Source organism: Pongo pygmaeus, chromosome 17 (assembly GCF_028885625.2).
Source record: "Pongo pygmaeus isolate AG05252 chromosome 17, NHGRI_mPonPyg2-v2.0_pri, whole genome shotgun sequence".
NCBI lineage: Eukaryota > Metazoa > Chordata > Mammalia > Primates > Hominidae > Pongo > Pongo pygmaeus.
Genome location: NC_072390.2, coordinates 71,844,338 through 71,863,737, shown reverse-complemented (window position 1 = coordinate 71,863,737; position 19,400 = coordinate 71,844,338). Strand labels below are relative to the sequence as shown.

The following is a 19,400-nucleotide window of genomic DNA, read 5'->3' as shown; positions in this document are numbered from 1 at the left end:
TGGCTGGAGTCTCTCCCCGCGACTCAGGGCACTAGGCAGAACCAGCCCTGGATAGGATGCCATTCCATGGCAGAGTGCGCGTGCACACGCCAGACACTCTTGCTCAGATGGGGACCATTTAGAAATGCTAGTTCACCTAATGGGCACATCTTTGGGATGTGGGAGGAAACCAGAGTACCCAGAGAAAACCCACATGGACCTGAGGGGAAAGTGTGAAGGCCACATAGACGGTGACCCCAGCTGAGCATTATTTTTTTCTCTTCGACATGATGATGAAATGATGTTGAATGAAATGACATTATTCAAGGACCTGCTGTAATAGTCAAACTCTTTCCTATGAAATTCAAAGCCCTCTATACTTGGGCACTATGCTAGACTCCTATCCTCAACCTACGTTCTAGCCACTCTACAACACAGCATTTACCAAACTTGCTGTACACTTCTGTGCTGCCAAACATTTGCCAGCCTGGTTCCCTCTGCAATTCAAGATGACACACCCCTAATTATCCTGCAAAGCCCACCCCATCAACTCTTCTGTGAAGCTTCCAGAATCCACCACCACTTTTCCATCACCACAACTCCCTCAGAGGGAAAATCCCTCTTTCCATTTGGCACTTTTATTAAAGCATTTTTCACAGGTTATTATTATTATTATTATGCCTTCTCCTTTGTGAAACTTTCTCAGACTCCCATACCCAGAATTAAGCACTCCATTTATTGCCTACCTCAGTCCCTGGTATGTAATTCTACTCCAGCACAGGAAGAAGCTGGAATCATCTGTCTGTATAATTACCTCCCCTGTGCCTCGTGAGGATATCATCTTATTCATCATTGTTTCCCCAGGGCCTGGCTAGTACTTGATACACAGTAGGTGTTCAATAAATGTTATTAAATTGATAAACAAAATACAACTGCTTTCTGCCAAATCAGAAAAAATTTATACTGAGCCTTCAGTTAAGACACACGCCTCCTTAGCATTCTAGCAGAACCCTGACTCTTCACTGACCACATAATAGGAAAACGAAAGTGGATATGCAGCAGACTAAGGTGGTTTTAGGGACTGAGTATATGGCTTGTGGAGGAGGCAGGCTTCCAGCAGAGGGGAAAAACAGATCCTTTAAACATTGAGCACTTTCATGTTAACTCCAGGAAGCTTCTTTACATGCCAGTGGCTGGTGCTGTAAGGAGCACTGTTAACAATCAGTAAAATAAGCCCTAATAAAACTGCTTCCTCATCACCTCTAGGAAGTGACAGGCAAAAGTACATTTTCACTTAGACATTCCCATTGAAAACAGTCAACTGGAAAAATAACAACTACCTGTATTCTTAAAATCAATTAATTGTGCATAAGATTTAATATATACAATTCTTAATAAGAAGACCATAAACCAAACACATGGCATAATGTTAAAACACGGCTGTATTCTAATTTGCCAAACCCCATCACAAGAAAATATGCATCTGTAGACAGGTGTGCTACAGTATAATTTTTTTTAAATTTGTGTTTATGTTTTTAAATTTTGGGATGCACGAATCAGAAACTGCAAAATAAAGAGACTAGGATACAAGGTCTATTGTAAATACAGAAAAAGATATGCGAAGGCTCATAGAGTACAATCACGTGCTGAAATACATTTGCATAGCAGGTAATGCCATTGCTCTCAGGAAATCTGTAGTCTAAAATGAAGCTTTCTACTACAATGTATTCATAAAAATGAGCAAAAATAGAATATCATTGAACTTGTCTTAAAAAGAAAAATGTTATATAACTATGAATAACTGGTTGTTCTGTTTTCTACAAAAACAATTATCTTCAACAGATTTAAATACTATTTCTATTGACTGCATGGAGATCAAACCTTTTTTAACAAGATGTACCTCAATCTATAAGCATTTTGAGAACCAAGCTTAAAACAGCTTTGAAAGAAAAATAAACATAATGTTACTACACTTTGGCTCTAAAAATACCCCTTCATGCTATAATAATTATATGGTATATAATTATGAAATTATGTATATATATAATTCATAAAGTTATACTTAGCAAATGCAACATTGTTTATGAAAGTTTTAACTTTTCTTGGCTTCTTTTCCTGCTTTCTCATAAGGAAAACACCTATACTTCAGAGAACGTAATGCAAAGACTGGCCTCTGTATTAAAAATAAACTTTATCAGTGAAAGCGTGGCATAAAGATGTCTGCTAGCAGAGAAGAACATTTTCTTTCCAAAGCCAGAAGCTTCCTAACTCAATTGTGTAATGTAAATAATAATTAGAGTAATGAATATAAGAATACAGACGTATTCAATGAATGTTCTCTCTTATTCATTTTTTCTAAGGTTTGAGCAAAATATCGTCATCATCCAACTTCAAATAGCTAACTCTACTATACTTTTGTTTTTAACTGTAACCTGTCTGTATTGTTTTAGAAAGTAAGCAGACATTAATAAATAACTGGATTTCTAATTGACCAAGACTACTAACACCATGCCAAAAATTTTTAAAATTGTTACTGAAAATTATTTATTTTGCATGCTCTTGAAGGCTTCTTTACCTGCAGATGGCTGGGAAACATTCTTGAAGACCTTTCTTTTTAACTAAAGATCCTTCAAGGCAGTACATAATGATGTCCATAACCTTTGACAGAAAAGAACAGATTTAAAATTAATTTCAAATACTGAATTTTCCAAAATGTAAATGATTAACTTAGGCCTCATTTGCCCATAAAAAGTCTATATAGCTTTATTTTAGTATTTAAAATAAAAACAAAAGCAATTTAAGCCATGTGTATACTACAGTCTATCCTTTCTCTTATCTGTGAAAAGAAATTTAAAAGACAGTGCAATAAAATAAAGACAACAGACTTGTTTACCTTAAAGTCAATTCATATTTATGTACGTAATACATTATTCAACACATTATATATTTTATTTATAATGAAAGATGTCAAAGGGAACATAACCTTTACATATTACAGACCTTTACATATTACAGACCAATTCCATGTGAATAGTGAATGAACTTGAAAATCGTTTTGATTTTTGAGGAAATTTAAATAAGTCTTCCAGAAATGGCACAAAATTTTAGTTATCTCTTACACACACACACACACACACACACACATATACTCATTCTCTCTCATCCTTTATCTCTTTTAGAGATGCTGGAAATAGAGATACTGATTTATATTACTTCATTAGAATATTTAATTTAGGTTGCTGATGGATCATTTAAAACAGGATATTCTTACCTCCACAAGAAGATCCACAACATCCGTGGGCATCTTTTCAATAAGAATTTCAATGACTCTCAGAATTTCCCCTTTAGCGCGTGCGAGAGTTGTTGTGTGCATATTCTGCTGTGATTGGGTATTTGCTGCAAGAGCCGTATGTCTGTGTACCTACAAAACATTTCTATGCTGTAGATATGACTGACACTGATATAGTTTTACATTTCTAGCCATGGTTTATTTTTCACTTTCTAATACTACAGAAAAAAATAAACTTCTTGTGGGTGAGTCAGAAAATACTTTTGTATGCAAAAACAATACTTGGTATAATAAAAACTCAATAGGTATTGCCTAATAGAATTCTGTAAGTTCCTGAACATTACATGAGACGTTAATACAACACTATCATGACATGTTTAAAAAGAAACATATTGAGGACTTGTGAATTTGGTACATTTGGAACTGAGGTAGACAGAAGTTGGCAGATGCCCAGGAAGTAAAAGATACGATCCTTGCTCTCAAGTAATGATAGTGCAGCTGACCCGTGAACAACATGGGTTTGAAATGCATGATCCGACTTATACTCAGATTTTCTTCTGCCTCTGAGCCTCTGATACAGCAAGACTAATCCCCTCCACTTACTCCCCCTCAGCCTACTCAATGTGGAGACAAGGATGAAGACCTTTATGATGATCCACTTTCACTTAATGAATAGGACATAGATTTTCACTTCCTTATGAGTTTCTTCACATTTTCTTTTCTCTAGTTTACTTTATTGTAAGACTACAGTATATAATATATATAACATATAAAATATGTGTTAATTGACTTTATGTTATCAGTAAGGCTTTTGGTCAATAGTGGGCTAACAGTCGTTAAGTTTTGGAGCAGTCAAATATTATTCGTGGGTTTTTGACTGCTAGGGGGATCAGTGCCCCTAACTCCCTTACTGTTTGAGGATCAACTGCAAATAATACTTTAACCACACTCACTGTGTCCCAGAAATTATTCTCTAAGTGCTTTACAATTAAGCTGGAAAATCCAAATGAACATGCCTCCAAAAATAATGAGCATGGCAAATAATATAAATTCAGTGTGATTTTCCCCATACGATCGTAAGCTTTATAGTTCAGAGGAGAAAGAATATTAACAGGCCCTGGACTAGCCTGGGAAGAGCCATAAGGTAGCAGGCATAGAAATGGGGTAGAGGTCAGAGATAATAAGAAGAAATACTTTAGTATTTTACTCTAATACTCTAAGATTGAACAGTGAAGTGGAAAACTTGTGTGCGTTTTTTGTTTCATTTTATTTATTTATTTTTTTATTATATAATATTTACAGATAGGGTTTCACTTCACTATGTTGCCCAGGCTAGACTCAAACTCCTAGGCTCACGCGATCCTCCTGCCTCAGCCTCCCAAATAGCTAGGACTACAGGCACGTGCCACAGTACCAGGCTGAAAACTTGTTTTTAAAGGTAATAAATGTGGACTGTTACTTTAAAATTATCTTTCCAACCAAAAGCTGGAGTAGAATGAATTCAAAGCATGGGTATTCTAATAGTTCATTTTTAAAAAAATACTCATATGTAAATGGTGCAAATGAAGTTTGAAAACACAATTAATACAAGGACCTGTCGGACTAATGTGAGGCTTTTTCACTATATTCAATATTATGACCTGTGCATATTCCACTGATGGGAAAAACTGGCAAAAAAACCTTCTAAGACTAATAAAATTGGCCATTTATACCCACATATATATACACACATTATATATAACTATATAATACCTACAAAATAAATACATATGTGTATTTTAAATCTAGTGGAACCTTACTATAACAACATGCACTATTAGAAAAATGCACACCCTTAGTCTACAAATTTATTTTAGATATGAATTCAAAGCCTCAGTGCCTCACATAAGCCTGTACAAAATGCTATTAGGACTGTCTTTCCTCCCCTCCCAGTGAAATTCATGGCACAAATATTTATAGCATGCCTATTAGGGATAGCTCTGGGGCAGACATAGGCCCAATAGGTTTCAGTTTATCTGAGTAGACTCAGAGGTATTTATTTAGCATTTTAAAAATTCATCATAGCTACAGGAAAAACAACTCAGACAGAGCCCATACCCTATGGACACTGAGTCTGCCCATTATTCATGCTGAAATGGAACAAACCTTTAAAAAAAATTTAAGAGCTGATCATCCTTTCCTTTTCTTCCTCCTACTAAGACCTATAGGAAAGTTCCTATAATTGGCTCATTGTTCTTTACTAGTTTTCCAGTTAGATGTGGGCAATTAGTTTGAACACTAAGAATGTGGGAATCAATTGGCATTCAAGTCTTTATCTGTGACAAGTAATAGGAAAAACAATTAGCAAGTTTATGACTTACATTTTTTGTTTACAGTTAGAGAGCCAGTGCTAAATAAGAAGTTTAGTTTTGATGACAAGTAGGTACTTATATGTGAAAAATGTGAACACCTTTAATGTATTTGAGTTTTCATATGCCCGCTATAATTCAGATTGAAAAATGATTGTCAAATATTTACAAGTGAATTAACTTTGAGAACAGAAATGAATACAGAAGCACAAGTAATGAATGCACCACACCGTGGAATTCAGTGTACATGCACACAGACACGTGTTCATTTCAGTACTAAATTATTAACTTGCATTGTTCTAGAACAAACTGGAAAGGGAATTTGTGGATATGAACCCTCAGCTTATAGTATCAAATAATTCCTCTAAATGAGAAGATGGAGCACACTGAGAAGTTCCGCTCACCTCTTTGGCTATGGTGGTGATGAAGGCGGGTGGTCTGGCGGTGGCAATGAGCGAGAGGGCATGCCTCGCAGAGCGGGCCGAGTCAGCTGCTGGGCTCAGAGGCAACCCCATTGTGATGCTAAACAGGGATCAGAAAAAGGGAAAAAAAGAAAAGAAGCATTAGAAATATAGACTGAAAAGATTAGACACAGCTTATAATGTCAGTTCAAGGTCAATGGGAGCACTCAAACAGTTAGAATATAATGGACTTGCAACAATGGGCAGTGATTAGGAGTCAGGGTGTTCTGGCATCAAATACAAAATGGAATAATTAACCGTGAAGATTGAAAACAGTATGTGCATCTGTCCAAAGTGTTAAAAACGCCTTGTTAACAAATTATCAAGAACTAGTACTGAATACATATCACAAAGCTCAGAATGAGGTAAGAACGAATATTGTGCTGAGTATTTTCAAATTTTTCCTAAAAATAATTATTTATTTATAAAGCCATATTAAAAGACTGTATCTAAGGTTGTATATCTGAAAGGAAGGCAAGATTCACTCCTGTCTATAAAATTGTCACAAGTACTGAGAATGACAAAATTATTTTTTGTTTGTATATTATTTTTCATTTGAAATATCCTTAGTACCGCTGGTTTACCCCGGTTTAGTACTTTTAGAACTAATCTACTAAACAGCTTGCTCCACCAACAGTTATTTAGTACTAATGCCAAAAATTCTATTAACTGATACTAATTCTGTTTATATAAAGAAGGGATGGCATGATGTTGTCCAGGCTATTTGTAAGACGAGGCACACAATGAAATAAATCTTCCCAAACTCTGAGAATGCCAGGATCATGACAGGAGAGTGATGCTATATTCACTCCCCACATCTACTACATGAAAATATCAATATTCTTGTTTCCAAGCTTCCTTTATATTATATATAATCCACTGGGAACAGTATCAAGATTTTTACTAAAATGTGGCATGTGTTCTGCCCATTAACTGTATACAAGGAGTATTTTCTTACTCAGTATGGGATACAATTATAGTTTCCCGAGTTAAATATTTTTAAATTTAAATATGTATTTGAAGACATATGAACACTTATCCTACTCCAATGAAATGAGTCTATGTGCTTTATGTGTAAACTGGATTGTGTTTACTGAACATTCTCAAAAAGTTTACGGGTATCTCTATAATTGATCTAAGAACCATTATTTTAACTTGTAGCTGAAAATAAAAATTACGTAGGCATTCTCTTCATTGTTAAAGGAAATTCTGCTTATAAGTCTTTGTGACTGTCACACTGCTTAAATCTCTGACTGATAGTATAACTGTCTCTCTTCTTTTTCCCATACTGAACGTAGATACGAAGCAGAGGCTCAGACGACAGAAGTATGGAGAGTTTTCCTTTGATGTTTAACACTAAAAAGAAAGATGTGAGCTGAGAGAACACACACATATTGAACAATGCACAAGCAGAAGGATCTTGGGTCCCAGTAGGAGTTGGAAAGAGGTGTTTTGCGAGAAAGCAGGATGGGCAGTTGGCCAGTCTCTTTTCTGGATTAAACTTGGCTAACTGCAAATTCAGTGAAAGAAATGTTTACTGTGTGAGTAGTGCTGGGGCTAGACTGCTTAATACTTATTGTAAAATTCAGACTATAAACCCAAATTTTAAGTCAAGTTTTAAACAATACAAAAGCCAATTAAACTACATGTAGATACCCTGTGATGCTTCTTTTCATCCATCAATGTGGATGAATAGGGATTGATGATACTGAAAGGCTGTAAACAATCAAAATGTTACATTAATTGAATAATTCTAAACAAAATGAAATCAAGTTTGGGAAAATCAATAAAATCACAGAATGCTGGAGTTGGGAAAGATTTCCCAGGCAACATCCCTGACAAGCAGTCAGCCAGGGAAAAGGAATGTCTATCTCCTGGGCAGCCCCTCCTAGATCTGGAAGGCACGCTACAGAGGAAGAACTGGGTGCAGAGCCCAAGGTCTAGGTTGAAAGCCAGGCTTTCCTGTGTTATTTCATGCTCTTTGCATCTGCTCCAGAATATCCCTATGAAGTGGTTGATACAGGTATTTACAAGTGAGAAGGCGGGTCCGAGAACTTAAGTGACAGGCTGGGCAGTTGTGGATGTCTTTCAGGACAGCTAACCTTTGGAGACAATACAGGGGGGAGAGGCGTGACCATATTGTGGTTACTTGGATTACTGCATCAGTAACGTGACTAAACTCAGTGGCTTTGGATGAATGGTTAGATTGCATCTTTGAGAGAAGATTTTAGTGATATGTTATAATACTTGGCCTTCAGCTGTTTTATTCAATACTAATAATGGTTTGAATGAAGATACAGGATGCACAGTTATCAGTTGGTGTGGTTATAAAGTTGTAAGGGAGAGCAGCCATATTACATAACAGAACTAAGATCTACAGAGTTATCAGAAAGATCAAACTCAGCTAAATAAGAAGTCTTATGTGTGGGTACAAAAATGACCAACTTCACAGGTGTGGGATTGGCAATACACTGCTGCACCAGGCTTGTGAACTACTGAGGATTGCATCTGAAACATAAATATGTGTGGTAGTGATCCTGCTGCCCAAAGAGCAGGGCTGTGTCATAAGAAATACAGTAATAGGGAAGGTGTTACTCCTGCTGTAGTTCATGGCTCTGGACACCTGTCTGCTCTCCCCGTGGATATTCTGCTCCCTAGGTGCTAAGAGAAGGGTCTGGCTTCTGCAGGACAAGAGTTACAGGGTCCTCCTAGAATCCAGAGAAGTCCAGTCTGTCCCCAGCTGTGTGCTGCTGGGACCCCTTCCCACTGGAAACCAACATAAGTAGGATCATAGCAAACTCACCATTACCTCTAAGTTCTCGCTTCCATCCCTTCTCTGGTTCTTTTCATGGAAAAGAAATGTTTAGTGAGACGCTAAGAGAGGGAGACAGACAGATACACACACACACACACACACCCCCCCAGAATGAAGAGATACAATCATGTGTGCACTTGAGTGTGGGAGTGGTCAGTTGACAGATCTTCAGGGCTCTTGCCACAGAGACAAGTGGATAGTTTCCCCTTACCCTTATGCTGTGTCCTGTGGTCACCCTGGACTGAATAAGTACAACATCTGTAAAATGGGTATATTAAAATATCTACTTCACAGCACTGACAAGAAGACTAAATGAGGTAACAAATACAAAAACAACTAGCCCTGCCAGCTCCTCTATTATATGTACAATAAATGCTTCTTCTGACCAAAGATGCTTCTCATAAAAAGAAGCAAAGTGAAGGGAAAATGAGATAAACTACCAGCAGGTTGCTGCTTCAAGCCAAAAGGCCTAGCCACACATCATCCTTCCCCCATATCAACAAATGGCCTTGTAAATTTGGGGGAATCAGCAAACTTCCTATAGTCATAAAAATGATAAAGGTTGGTGCTTTGGTGCTGGGTGGTGGGTCTAGAAGAGAAGCTATAGGGTAAGGGGGAAGGAAGTGAATCAAAGACATGTGAATCTATTGCCCACTGAGTTCAGTGGAAGCTAGAAAAGCCAGCGCTTTTGAAGAGGCATCAGTGTGCACACCTGAGGGATTCCCTCCATTGGTGTCTGGCAGTCTGAGCGCAGGACTGCAGAATGTGGATAATTCTACAGCTCCGAGGTCAGGGCTCTGCAGTGACCTGGAGGGTATGGCATCCACAGTGCAAAAGTGGGGGGCTGTGTGTGTGAAGGTAGAGAGATGGTCAAGGCATAGGGAGAAACCTTGTGTCCCTCCTCTAGTCTACTCAATTCACTGTCATCATAGTCATCTTCCCAAAGCACCAACTTTATTTCCTGGTTGCCCTACTTAAAAGTAGCCTTCTCTACCACCTCTAGGAAAAACTCTAAACACCTTGGCTTAAGATTCTAGGCCCTCCATAATCCAGTTCCCTAATTTTCAACTCACTCTTTTCAACACCAATGCTCCTGAAGTCAGGTTAATTTCCAGGCTAGTCTCTAAAGGTCTGTTCCTTTATTTTATTCCAGTATTTTGTTAATGTTTCTCCTCTAGCCCTTTCCTCATTGGTGCAGTCTCCTCCCTCCTCTCTGTTCAATTCTGGTCTTCCCACACGGTATTCTCTAACTAGGATAGCACTCATTGACTTCTAGTGAAACAAAAATAATCAACAGCAAACCCCATTTATTCCAGGCCCTAAATACTAAATCACATTCTGCCAGGCCTTACTAATTAGTTTTGTATTATGAACTCTGTACAGATTTGAAACATGCCTGACAATTCTGTGTATCTCCCCAAAGTGCCCAGTACAGCCCCTGGACATGGTGGTAGCTCTATAGTTACACAGTAAGTGAAGTAGCTGGCAAATTCAGCAGGAGGAAAAAAAAAAATCATTTAAGCTAGTTATTGGACTGAATTGACCAGGCAATGAAGTCAAAGCAATTGATCTGGTAGTCCCAACAGATGAAGTCTAATTCTGCATTTGGTTATCTTTCAAGTCAAGAGTGCATTGTCTGTGTGATATATTTTAATGTGAGATTCTATCTGAATGAAGAAGGACCATACTATCAGAGGTTTGAAATTAAAGGAGTGTCAACCTTATTCTGGAAACTGCAGTGTAAACATGGAATGCATTTGTGTCATCTGATCCCACCTATCTGGCTGTTAGGCAGATCATCCGTTACACAGGTTTACAGGATGGGTCTTTTGGTTCTCTTTATTCTAAAAACAGAGGACATGACAGACTCTCTGTTTTACTCAGCATTTCAGTGTACACACCCAATATGAAATATCAGAGATGACAGATATTTTAAATAAAAATATGAATGGAAAAATAGTCCACGCAGGCTGAGCTCCCTCTTCACAGAACTGCTCATTAATCCTGTTCTAAAGCTCACTCCATCGTGGTGAAAGCATTTCAAAAGTTACATGTAAGAACACTTTGGTTAAATGTCATGATCTAAAATTGTCAGACTTTATCATCTGTCAAATTAAGGAATAATGTAAGAGATATTCCAGGGGGGGCCGGTGGAGGAGACACAAACTTTCATTGAATAGCCTGAAAATTTTGGTCAATAGGAACGGGGTAATGAAAAGAGGCCACATCAAAAACAAAGACTTCTAAAATGACTTTAAGAACGCATAGTTAATGTATAGCCCCTGGGACTCCCATTTTATTCCTTCCTGGCTAAACAGTATGTTAATATTTGTCCTCAATTTCACAAGATATCTTCAATTCCTCTGTCATGTTGTACCTTTATTTCACAACTCACAGGTGGCATTGAGTTCCTAAACTCAAAGGTGGCAATTCCTCCCTCAAATGTGTATCTGTAAGATCTATTTCCTGTATGCTAAATACAATTACAGTGAATAAAAACTATGCTAATAGGACTTATTTATATGGCTTCCTCAGATTATAAATTTTCTGTTAAGAATAAATTTCACGGAAACAGGAAAAATATGAATAGCTTAAATATGGAATCCTAAAGCATCTTAGTGTTTGCACGATGTGTTTCTTTCTCCACTCCTCACTCCCAAAATTCAAGAATGGTTGAGATTTGAGTTGGCATACGAAAAATGTTTTTCTCCCATTCTATGTAGTTCAAAAGGAATCTTTCTAATGTATGGTGCTTATCTGTGTGTCATCAAAGCATGTGTGGTTTCCAGTGACTTTATGCTTCTCTCTGAATGTTTGGTAAACTGTGATGATCCCAGAAAAGCAGTGGGCAGTCTGTAATTCACTAACGTCCCTCAGCTGTGGCAGTATGTGATGCTCGACTGGCCCCTTCAGCAGCTGGGCCAGCACTGCTCCACTGTTCTCTTTCAGAGTAAAGGCCCTGCCACATGAACGAGGCAAATGGATCAAAATCACAGATCACAACTTAGAGAGATGGAAGTCTAGGCTTCCAAGAGCAGCAGAATTTTTCTGCTCCTTTGTATAGTGGGATTTTCTGCTGTTTCTATCATGTTATCAATCAATATGTACATGACCATGCTGATCTAACAAAATTATGAATGCATAAAAAGGATAATACTATATGTTTCTACTTTTCTCACAATTAGCTGAAGATGGCTCAGTCTATGATTCCAATGAAGTGCAGTCTCAATTTTCTCTTAAACAGTTCATCATGAATGAACAGTCCATCCCTATTATTTAAAAATTTCCTCACATAAGATTTTACCAGTGAATCACTCACCTTATTAAGGGTGGCATAGCCATATGGTACAGGAGCTGCAAGATGGGAGTCAGGAAACCTGAGTGACAGTCTTGGCTCTTAGAGTACCACTGTGACCTCAGCCAAGTTGTTTAATCTGTCTAAATCTTATTTTTACTTAATAGCACATTAGGCATACTGGATCAGATGATGTTGAAAAAGATTTTCATCTCTAAAATGAAAACCTTTAAATCCCATGATTTTATTCAACATTTATTGTGTGCAAATCACTTGGCAAATGTTATGAGTAAATATGAATAAACACATAATACATGACACAAGCACTCAGGAGTTTACTGATATGTAAAAACAATCTAGAAGGTATAAAATCTTTGACGAAAATATATATTTTTTGAGACTAGGTCTTGCTCTGTTGCCCAGGCTGGAGTACAGTGGTACGATCATAGCTCACTGTAGCCTTGACCTCCTGTGCTCAAGTGATCCTCCTGCCTCAGCCTCCTAAGTAGCTGGAACTACATGCTCCTGTAGTTTTTTAAATTTCTTAAATTTTGTAGAGACAGGTTCTCACCATGTTGCCCAGGGTGGTCTCAAACTCCTGGGCTCAAGTGATCCTGCCTCAGCCTCCCAAAGTGCTGGGATTACAGGTGTGAACCACCATGTCCAGCTGAAAATAATTTTATTAAACATATTTAAAAATCTAAAGTACACTGAAAATTCTGATTATGTACTTTAACAAATTGTTTTAATTCTGTGGATGTTAAGATTTGGAATGTAAGATCACATAGTATTAGGAGCTTTGGCTTTTGGAATAAGCTAGAGTAGGGTTTGAATCTTATTTTTTTCAGTAACTACAATGTTACTCTGGACAAGAGGCAGCATCTCTCTATCAGATTCATTTTTTTCTCATCTGCAAAGTGGGGATGATAACGCCTATTTCTTGAATTTCTCTATAACAAGTTGAGGACATTGGAGATCTGAATAGCACAGAAACTCATAGGTAGTAAGCATTCAATAGAAGGACTGCATCCCAGGCCACTATATCCCTGCATAAGGCTAGCTATGTGATAGGTGCTAAAAGCAAAGAAAAAACTCACTGCAACAATCTTTTCATAAAGACATACCAATCCTTTATCTGACCCTAATCTATTCCCCTGAGATAACTGGGAAGGAAATTATGTTTGAGATTTATTTATTTATTTAGAGTCAAGGTCTTGTTCTGTCACCCAGGCTGTAGAGTAGTGGTCCAATCACCACTTGTGCAGCCTTGGCCTCCCAGGCTCAAGCGATCCTTCCTCCTCAGCCTCCCTGGTAGCTGGGACTACAGGTACACGCCACTATGCCCAGGTAATTATTATTTTTTTCGTAGAGACGGGGCCTCGCTATGTTACCCAGGCTGTTTTCAAACTCCTGAGCTCAAGCAATCCTCCCACCTCAGCCTCCCAAAGTGCTAGGATTACAGGTATGAGCCACCACGTCCAGCCACTGTGTTTGATTTTACATGGGAGAATCCCAGTTTAAGTTCTACAAGAAATTAACAAATAAAATTAGCTAAAGATAGCATTTTCCTCCTTTCACAGATGTTTGGCATGCCTGTGCTTTCCTACCCCTTTCTTTCGCATGCCCCTGTCCTTCCCCCGCTCTCCTCATAATTACTCAAATGACAGATACAAATGAAACCCCTCCTTGCATCCCCTCTGGTTACCGAGGGTGTGATTCATTTCACTATGCCCTGAATGTCTATACTTTTTACCTTCCTTCTTACTTTGCGTCATGGTTATTTTGGGGGCAGATCTTGTCTTTCCTGTAAGACTGCAACTGTCTTGAAGACATGATTTTTGATTCAAATTTGCAACTACAGAGAAAACCTAATGTTGTTCCTTTCGCATATTACTTATTCAATATGCTTGATTAATTAATAGTTAAAATTTGCCAAAATATCTGAAAACATTAGAAAACAACTGTAGATATTTTGATTTCAAAGATGTAAAATTGCATATCATGTTTCTAAAATAAAGGTGTAACCAATTCTGGAAAAAATACTCTATTTTTTTTAAGAGTCGGGTCTCACTGTTGCCCATGCTGGAGTGCAGTGGTTCGATCATGGCTCACTGCAACCTTGAACTTCTTGGCTCAAGCAGTCCTTCCCCCTCAGCCTCCTGAGTAGCTGGGACCACAGGTGTATGCCACATGCCCTGTTAATTTTTTATTTATTTATTTTTTAGAGATGAGGGGGTCTTCCTATTTTGCTCAGGGTGGTCTCAAATTCCTGGGCTCAAGCGATCCTCTCACCTCAACCTCCCAAAGTGCTGGGATTACAAGCATGAGCCACCAAGCCCAGCCAGAAAATACCCTCTTCATCTCGAGGCATACACAGTGTTTTAGGAGACCTCTTAGGAGTCAGCTCAGCAGGAGATGTCGGGACATGGGGGAGAGGCAAAAGGGAACTCTGCCATGATATGTGTTCTCCAGACAAGGCAGGGGACCTGACTGGCTGCCCCTCCACAAAACCCCTACCCTCATAAACTCACAAGAATAAGGAGAAAGTAGGAAACACTGCTTATGTTTTTTTTTTCTTTTTCAATAAACGTGAACTGAAATTTTAAAAAGCACAGGCCTAACATAAAAGCTTCTTCATAAAGCAAGCTTAACATCACAGACAGAAGCAAGGCAGCTGAGCACTGTTACTGTGTACACAGTAAATCAGGCACAAAAAGGGGCAGCCCAGCAGGGGCAGCACAAGGGTAAGATCCACACTTAACCCCCTGTACACATCGCTGCTCCACTTCCCACCATCTCAGGCTCTGCACCCTTTGCCGAGTGTGTCACGGATGTAACAGGCCATTTTCCATCTAAATCTTTTTATAGATTAATAAGCAAACATTTTCTTGCTTATTATGCAATTTATCATGATGAAAATTACATTGGACTCCTCAAGGCTACATGCTGATACATTCATTTATTCAGAGCTGTGTATAGAAAGTCATACTAATCTTCATGACAGAAAAGGATGTAATAGCAAGATTTAAATTGCCCACTGAAAACTTCAGTGTTTGTGTCTGTGGACAAACTACATGTAGATAAGACCTAAGCACATCTTTATGCTTGCTAGTACAAGCCTAATGTAAATTTATTTAAAAACAAAATCAAACAAAATATTAAATACTAACCCTGAATAAAAGCCCATCACTTCTCCTCCCAGGCAACAAAACAATGTATACTACTGAAATTGTGTTTTGATCAGATTTAAAAATAAGCTCCAAAATTAAGTCAAAGCAAAATTTCAGACAATTGAAAAATGTGAATGTTTCTCAAGACAAACCAGGAGAGCTGCAATAACAGAAGCCAACACTGTCGACATGTGGCGGGTGCACATGGCAGCTGCAGCCAAGGGGAGGGCAGAGGTTGAAAAGACGTTCTAGGGCTTCATGCAAAGGCCAGCTGCCTCATACTATAGGCACAGACTCCTGGGCTCAAATTGCCTCCTAATCCTTCAAGTCCCATTGAGAATCTTCAGGCCTCCTGTATGCAGAAAACTATCCTGCCTACCATTATGCTGAACTGCTCATTCTAGAGACAGGCAGCTCTTGATCTGCTGAATACAAGGACCTAACAATGGCATCACCACCAGTACCACCAGTACTTCTGCCACATAGGAAGTACCAGAAGTACCACCAGTACTTCTGCCACATAGGAAGACATTTCATCTCTTAATATATGCTCACTATTCTAAGCAATTTGCAAATATAAGCTCATTTAATATATCTTAGGAGACAGGTACTTTAATTAGCCCCAACTTGTAGATACAGAGAAGTAAAGTAATTTGCTGGAGGGCATACGGCTAGGGAGATACCAAGGTAAAGTTTAGGATTCATGGTAGTATGATAGGAGGTAACTAGGGGGCAGGCAGCAGCTGTTTTAGGTTTGAAATGAATGTCCTCTACCAATCTTCTCGGGACTTTACGCTGGCAATGCCCAATCTGTAGACAAAGCCACAGAGTTCCATTCTAGCCTTCAGTTGCTTCTCTGGTCTCTACTTCCTGAGCATAGAGCAGTCAGTAGAAAACTATGGACCCAAAGCATGCCAGAACTCAAGGGAATGGCAAAGCAAAGGGCTAAGAACTCTACTCTTAAAAAAAGTTAACAAGGGCAAGAATGAAACACCATTCATTGAGAAAATCCAAGTGGTGGTAACATTTTCGTTAAGGGAGGCATTATGGGACAGTTCAAGAATTCCAACCACTTCATACCCACTGGGATGATTATACTAAAAAAATAAAAGAGAGAGAAAGAAAGAAAAAACAAGTGTTGGTGAGGCTGTAGAGAAAATGGAACTCTTGTGCACTGCTGGTGGGAAAACAGTCTGGTGGTTCCTCAATAAGTTAAACATGGAATTATCAGATGACCCAGAAATTCTCCTACATGTCTACTCGAATGAAAACAGGTGTTCACATACTTACGCACAAATGTTTAGAGCAGCTCTATTCACAATACCCAAAAGGCAGAAACAACCCAAATGTCCATCAACAGGTAAATGGATTAACTATATGTGATATTACCATGAATGGAATGTTATTCAGTCATAAAAAGCAACAGAGCACTATTATATGCTACAACATGAATGGACCTTGAAAGACATCATGTCAGTGAAGAAGCCAGTCACAAAGGACCACAGTTTGTATGGTTCTGTTTATATGAGATATGCAGAATAGGCAAATTCACAGAGACAGAATGAAGATTAATGGTTGCCAGGGCCTGGTGAAGTGGTAACATGGGAGGACTGCTTAATGGGCATGGGGCTTCCATTCAGGGTGACTTCTGTGGGGACTACATAGTGGTAACAGTTGCACAACACTGTGATTATACTTAATGCCACTGAATTATACACTTTAAGATGGCTACAGTGGTAAATTTCATGATATGTGTATTATACACCAAAAGGAAACAAAAGAACTCTTTGCAGGAATCAGGAGGCTGAGTTTTCAAACCAACAGTAATCTCCACCACCAACAGGACCCCCTACCCCATCAATCCTAGTCAGTTGGTCACCACGTGTGTTTCCCACCTATTTGACTTTAGCAGCTCCCTCAGTTCATCTTCCTCTTGTAGAACTCTCTCATCATTGCTTCCCTGGATCACTGCCACCTCCTCATGGCTGGTCCTTTACTGTGTTTAAGTGAAACCTCAACATAGTTGATTTAAAAGCTAATATGAGTGTGGAGGAGCAATTCCCCAATTTGGCCATGTATGCTGGCCATAATCATTTCTGATCAAGTATTATGTATTTAATATATATATCATTTTCCTTATAAACAATATTATACTATTATTAGCAAGTAATACTTCACGGTATAACAAATACAATTGGAAAAGTATGTCACATATCATTCACTGGCTCAGGGCTAAATCCCAATTGTGTTACAATTATAGAAACATGCTTCCTTTTCATTGCCCATATTCAAAACTTCACATATTGAGACATTTGTGTATTTTTTAATCTATTAAACATGTACAATCTATACAGAATGATCAATAAACCCACCAAAAAACCCCCTAAAACAAAAAACAGTGACAAATTAAATTAACTGGAATCCGCACATACTTGGCAAGTTGTTTCTCGGCATCGGCACAAAGTTCGAGAAGCCCCATCAGAACAGCGGACACATCCATGTAAGGCTCCCAAACAGTGAACCCGCGTCCAATCAAATCAATGGCTGTTCTTCGGATAGTGCTGTGTGGAGGAAGTTTGGGGCTTGGAGGCTGCAGCAGAAGAAATGTCAGTGCCTTGCCTGAAATCACAGAATAAAATGCAGAGCAAAAGGGGAATTTTACTTTTGTAATTGTTTCTTTTGAAGCATACTTTCAAAATATAATCCATTTTTGATTTTTTAACTGAAAAAGGTATTGAACCTCAAGACTACACAAGATGTTGAATAAATGGTTTGCTCAGCCACATTCTTTGAAAAGTTTGGCTATATTATTTTATACCATATTCTAAAGTGTTTTAATTACATATTATATGTAAATTAGTATATATAATTTCAAAACATATCAGTGATCTTAAATTCCAAACAATGTTTCTCCCTAACTCAGGGTTCTGCAAAGTGGAAATGGTTTCAAATGATGTAATATGGTATTTCTTAACCTTTCTTCTGCATCTAACACAGTTCATATGTAAAATACTCCCCCTCAGTAACACCTCTCATTACAGGCACATTGCAATGAAGGATGGAGAATGTAGAACACGTAGTTTGAAAAAGCTTCCCACCTGAAGCATCTATTTTCCTCTATATTCTGGTGTATGTACTGATACAGTACAATGATGTCAAGTGTGTAGTAAGCTCTTCATATGATTTTGTTAAACATGTTAATAGTTCACTATTATTTCTAAATCTGATGAGATGACCTAGATCTTAATGAACATGTATTCCTTTATGTTGAGGATGATGCTGACAATTTGTATAATTACGTCTAATGGCTATTAAGCCACAAAACTTTATCTACTTCAGAAGGCATTCTGACATTTAAAAAAGAAAACCAGCAGGGGTTACGAAAAGCCAATTGTAATTTAGAAGAATTTTTGTTTGTTTTTTGAGGAGAAGAAAGAAAATAGTTCCTAAGTCACAGAACAGTACAGCATACTGTTAAGAGGAACACATGCTTCAGGTTTAAGATAGGGAATTAACCACGGTTCCATAACTTATTGGGGGCAGGTCTAGAAAGGTACTCACTGAGCCTGACTTTTCTCATACTATTGGGCTTATTCTGAATACCTATTAAACATGGCTCTTTTCTGAATGAAGAAAACGGCATATAAACTTTAATAAAACATATCCAACCAACAAAAGCATATAATAATTTTTATATTATAGTCAATTGTTAAATGAGAATGGATTGAAATGGAAAGGAAGAGAAGGGAAGAGTATTGTAAAGCCAGGATAAGAGTCAGTGAATATACTGAAAAGTAGTGATTCTGAATTTCTTCTCAGTCATGGAACCCTTTAAGAATCTGATGAAAGCCATCAGTCCTTTCCCCAAGAAACTACACACACAGTCATACCCATCAAATTCTGCAGAAGAATGTCAAGGCGGCCATGGATTGTGGGTTAACAATTCCTGCAGTAAACTAAACAACATCCCAAAATTCATACTTCGTATGTGTATTTGTAAATTTTACTCTTGTATTTAACCATATAATTATAATATGTAAAGC

The 19,400-nt window shown here is 38.1% G+C and overlaps 1 protein-coding gene across 1 annotated transcript in view; it reads right to left on the bottom strand.

Annotated features, from left to right (window-relative positions):
• The window catches only part of WDR7 (WD repeat domain 7), a 392,926-nt gene that overhangs the window by 87,286 nt on the left and 286,240 nt on the right, over positions 1-19,400 (bottom strand). Inside the window, exons 23-26 of the mRNA XM_054460414.2 lie at positions 17,790-17,976; positions 6,021-6,138; positions 3,251-3,400; positions 2,555-2,637 (exon numbers count right to left, since the gene is read on the bottom strand). Coding sequence (XP_054316389.1) covers positions 2,555-2,637; positions 3,251-3,400; positions 6,021-6,138; positions 17,790-17,976 — 538 coding nt within the window. The remainder of the gene's footprint in view (positions 1-2,554; positions 2,638-3,250; positions 3,401-6,020; positions 6,139-17,789; positions 17,977-19,400) is intronic.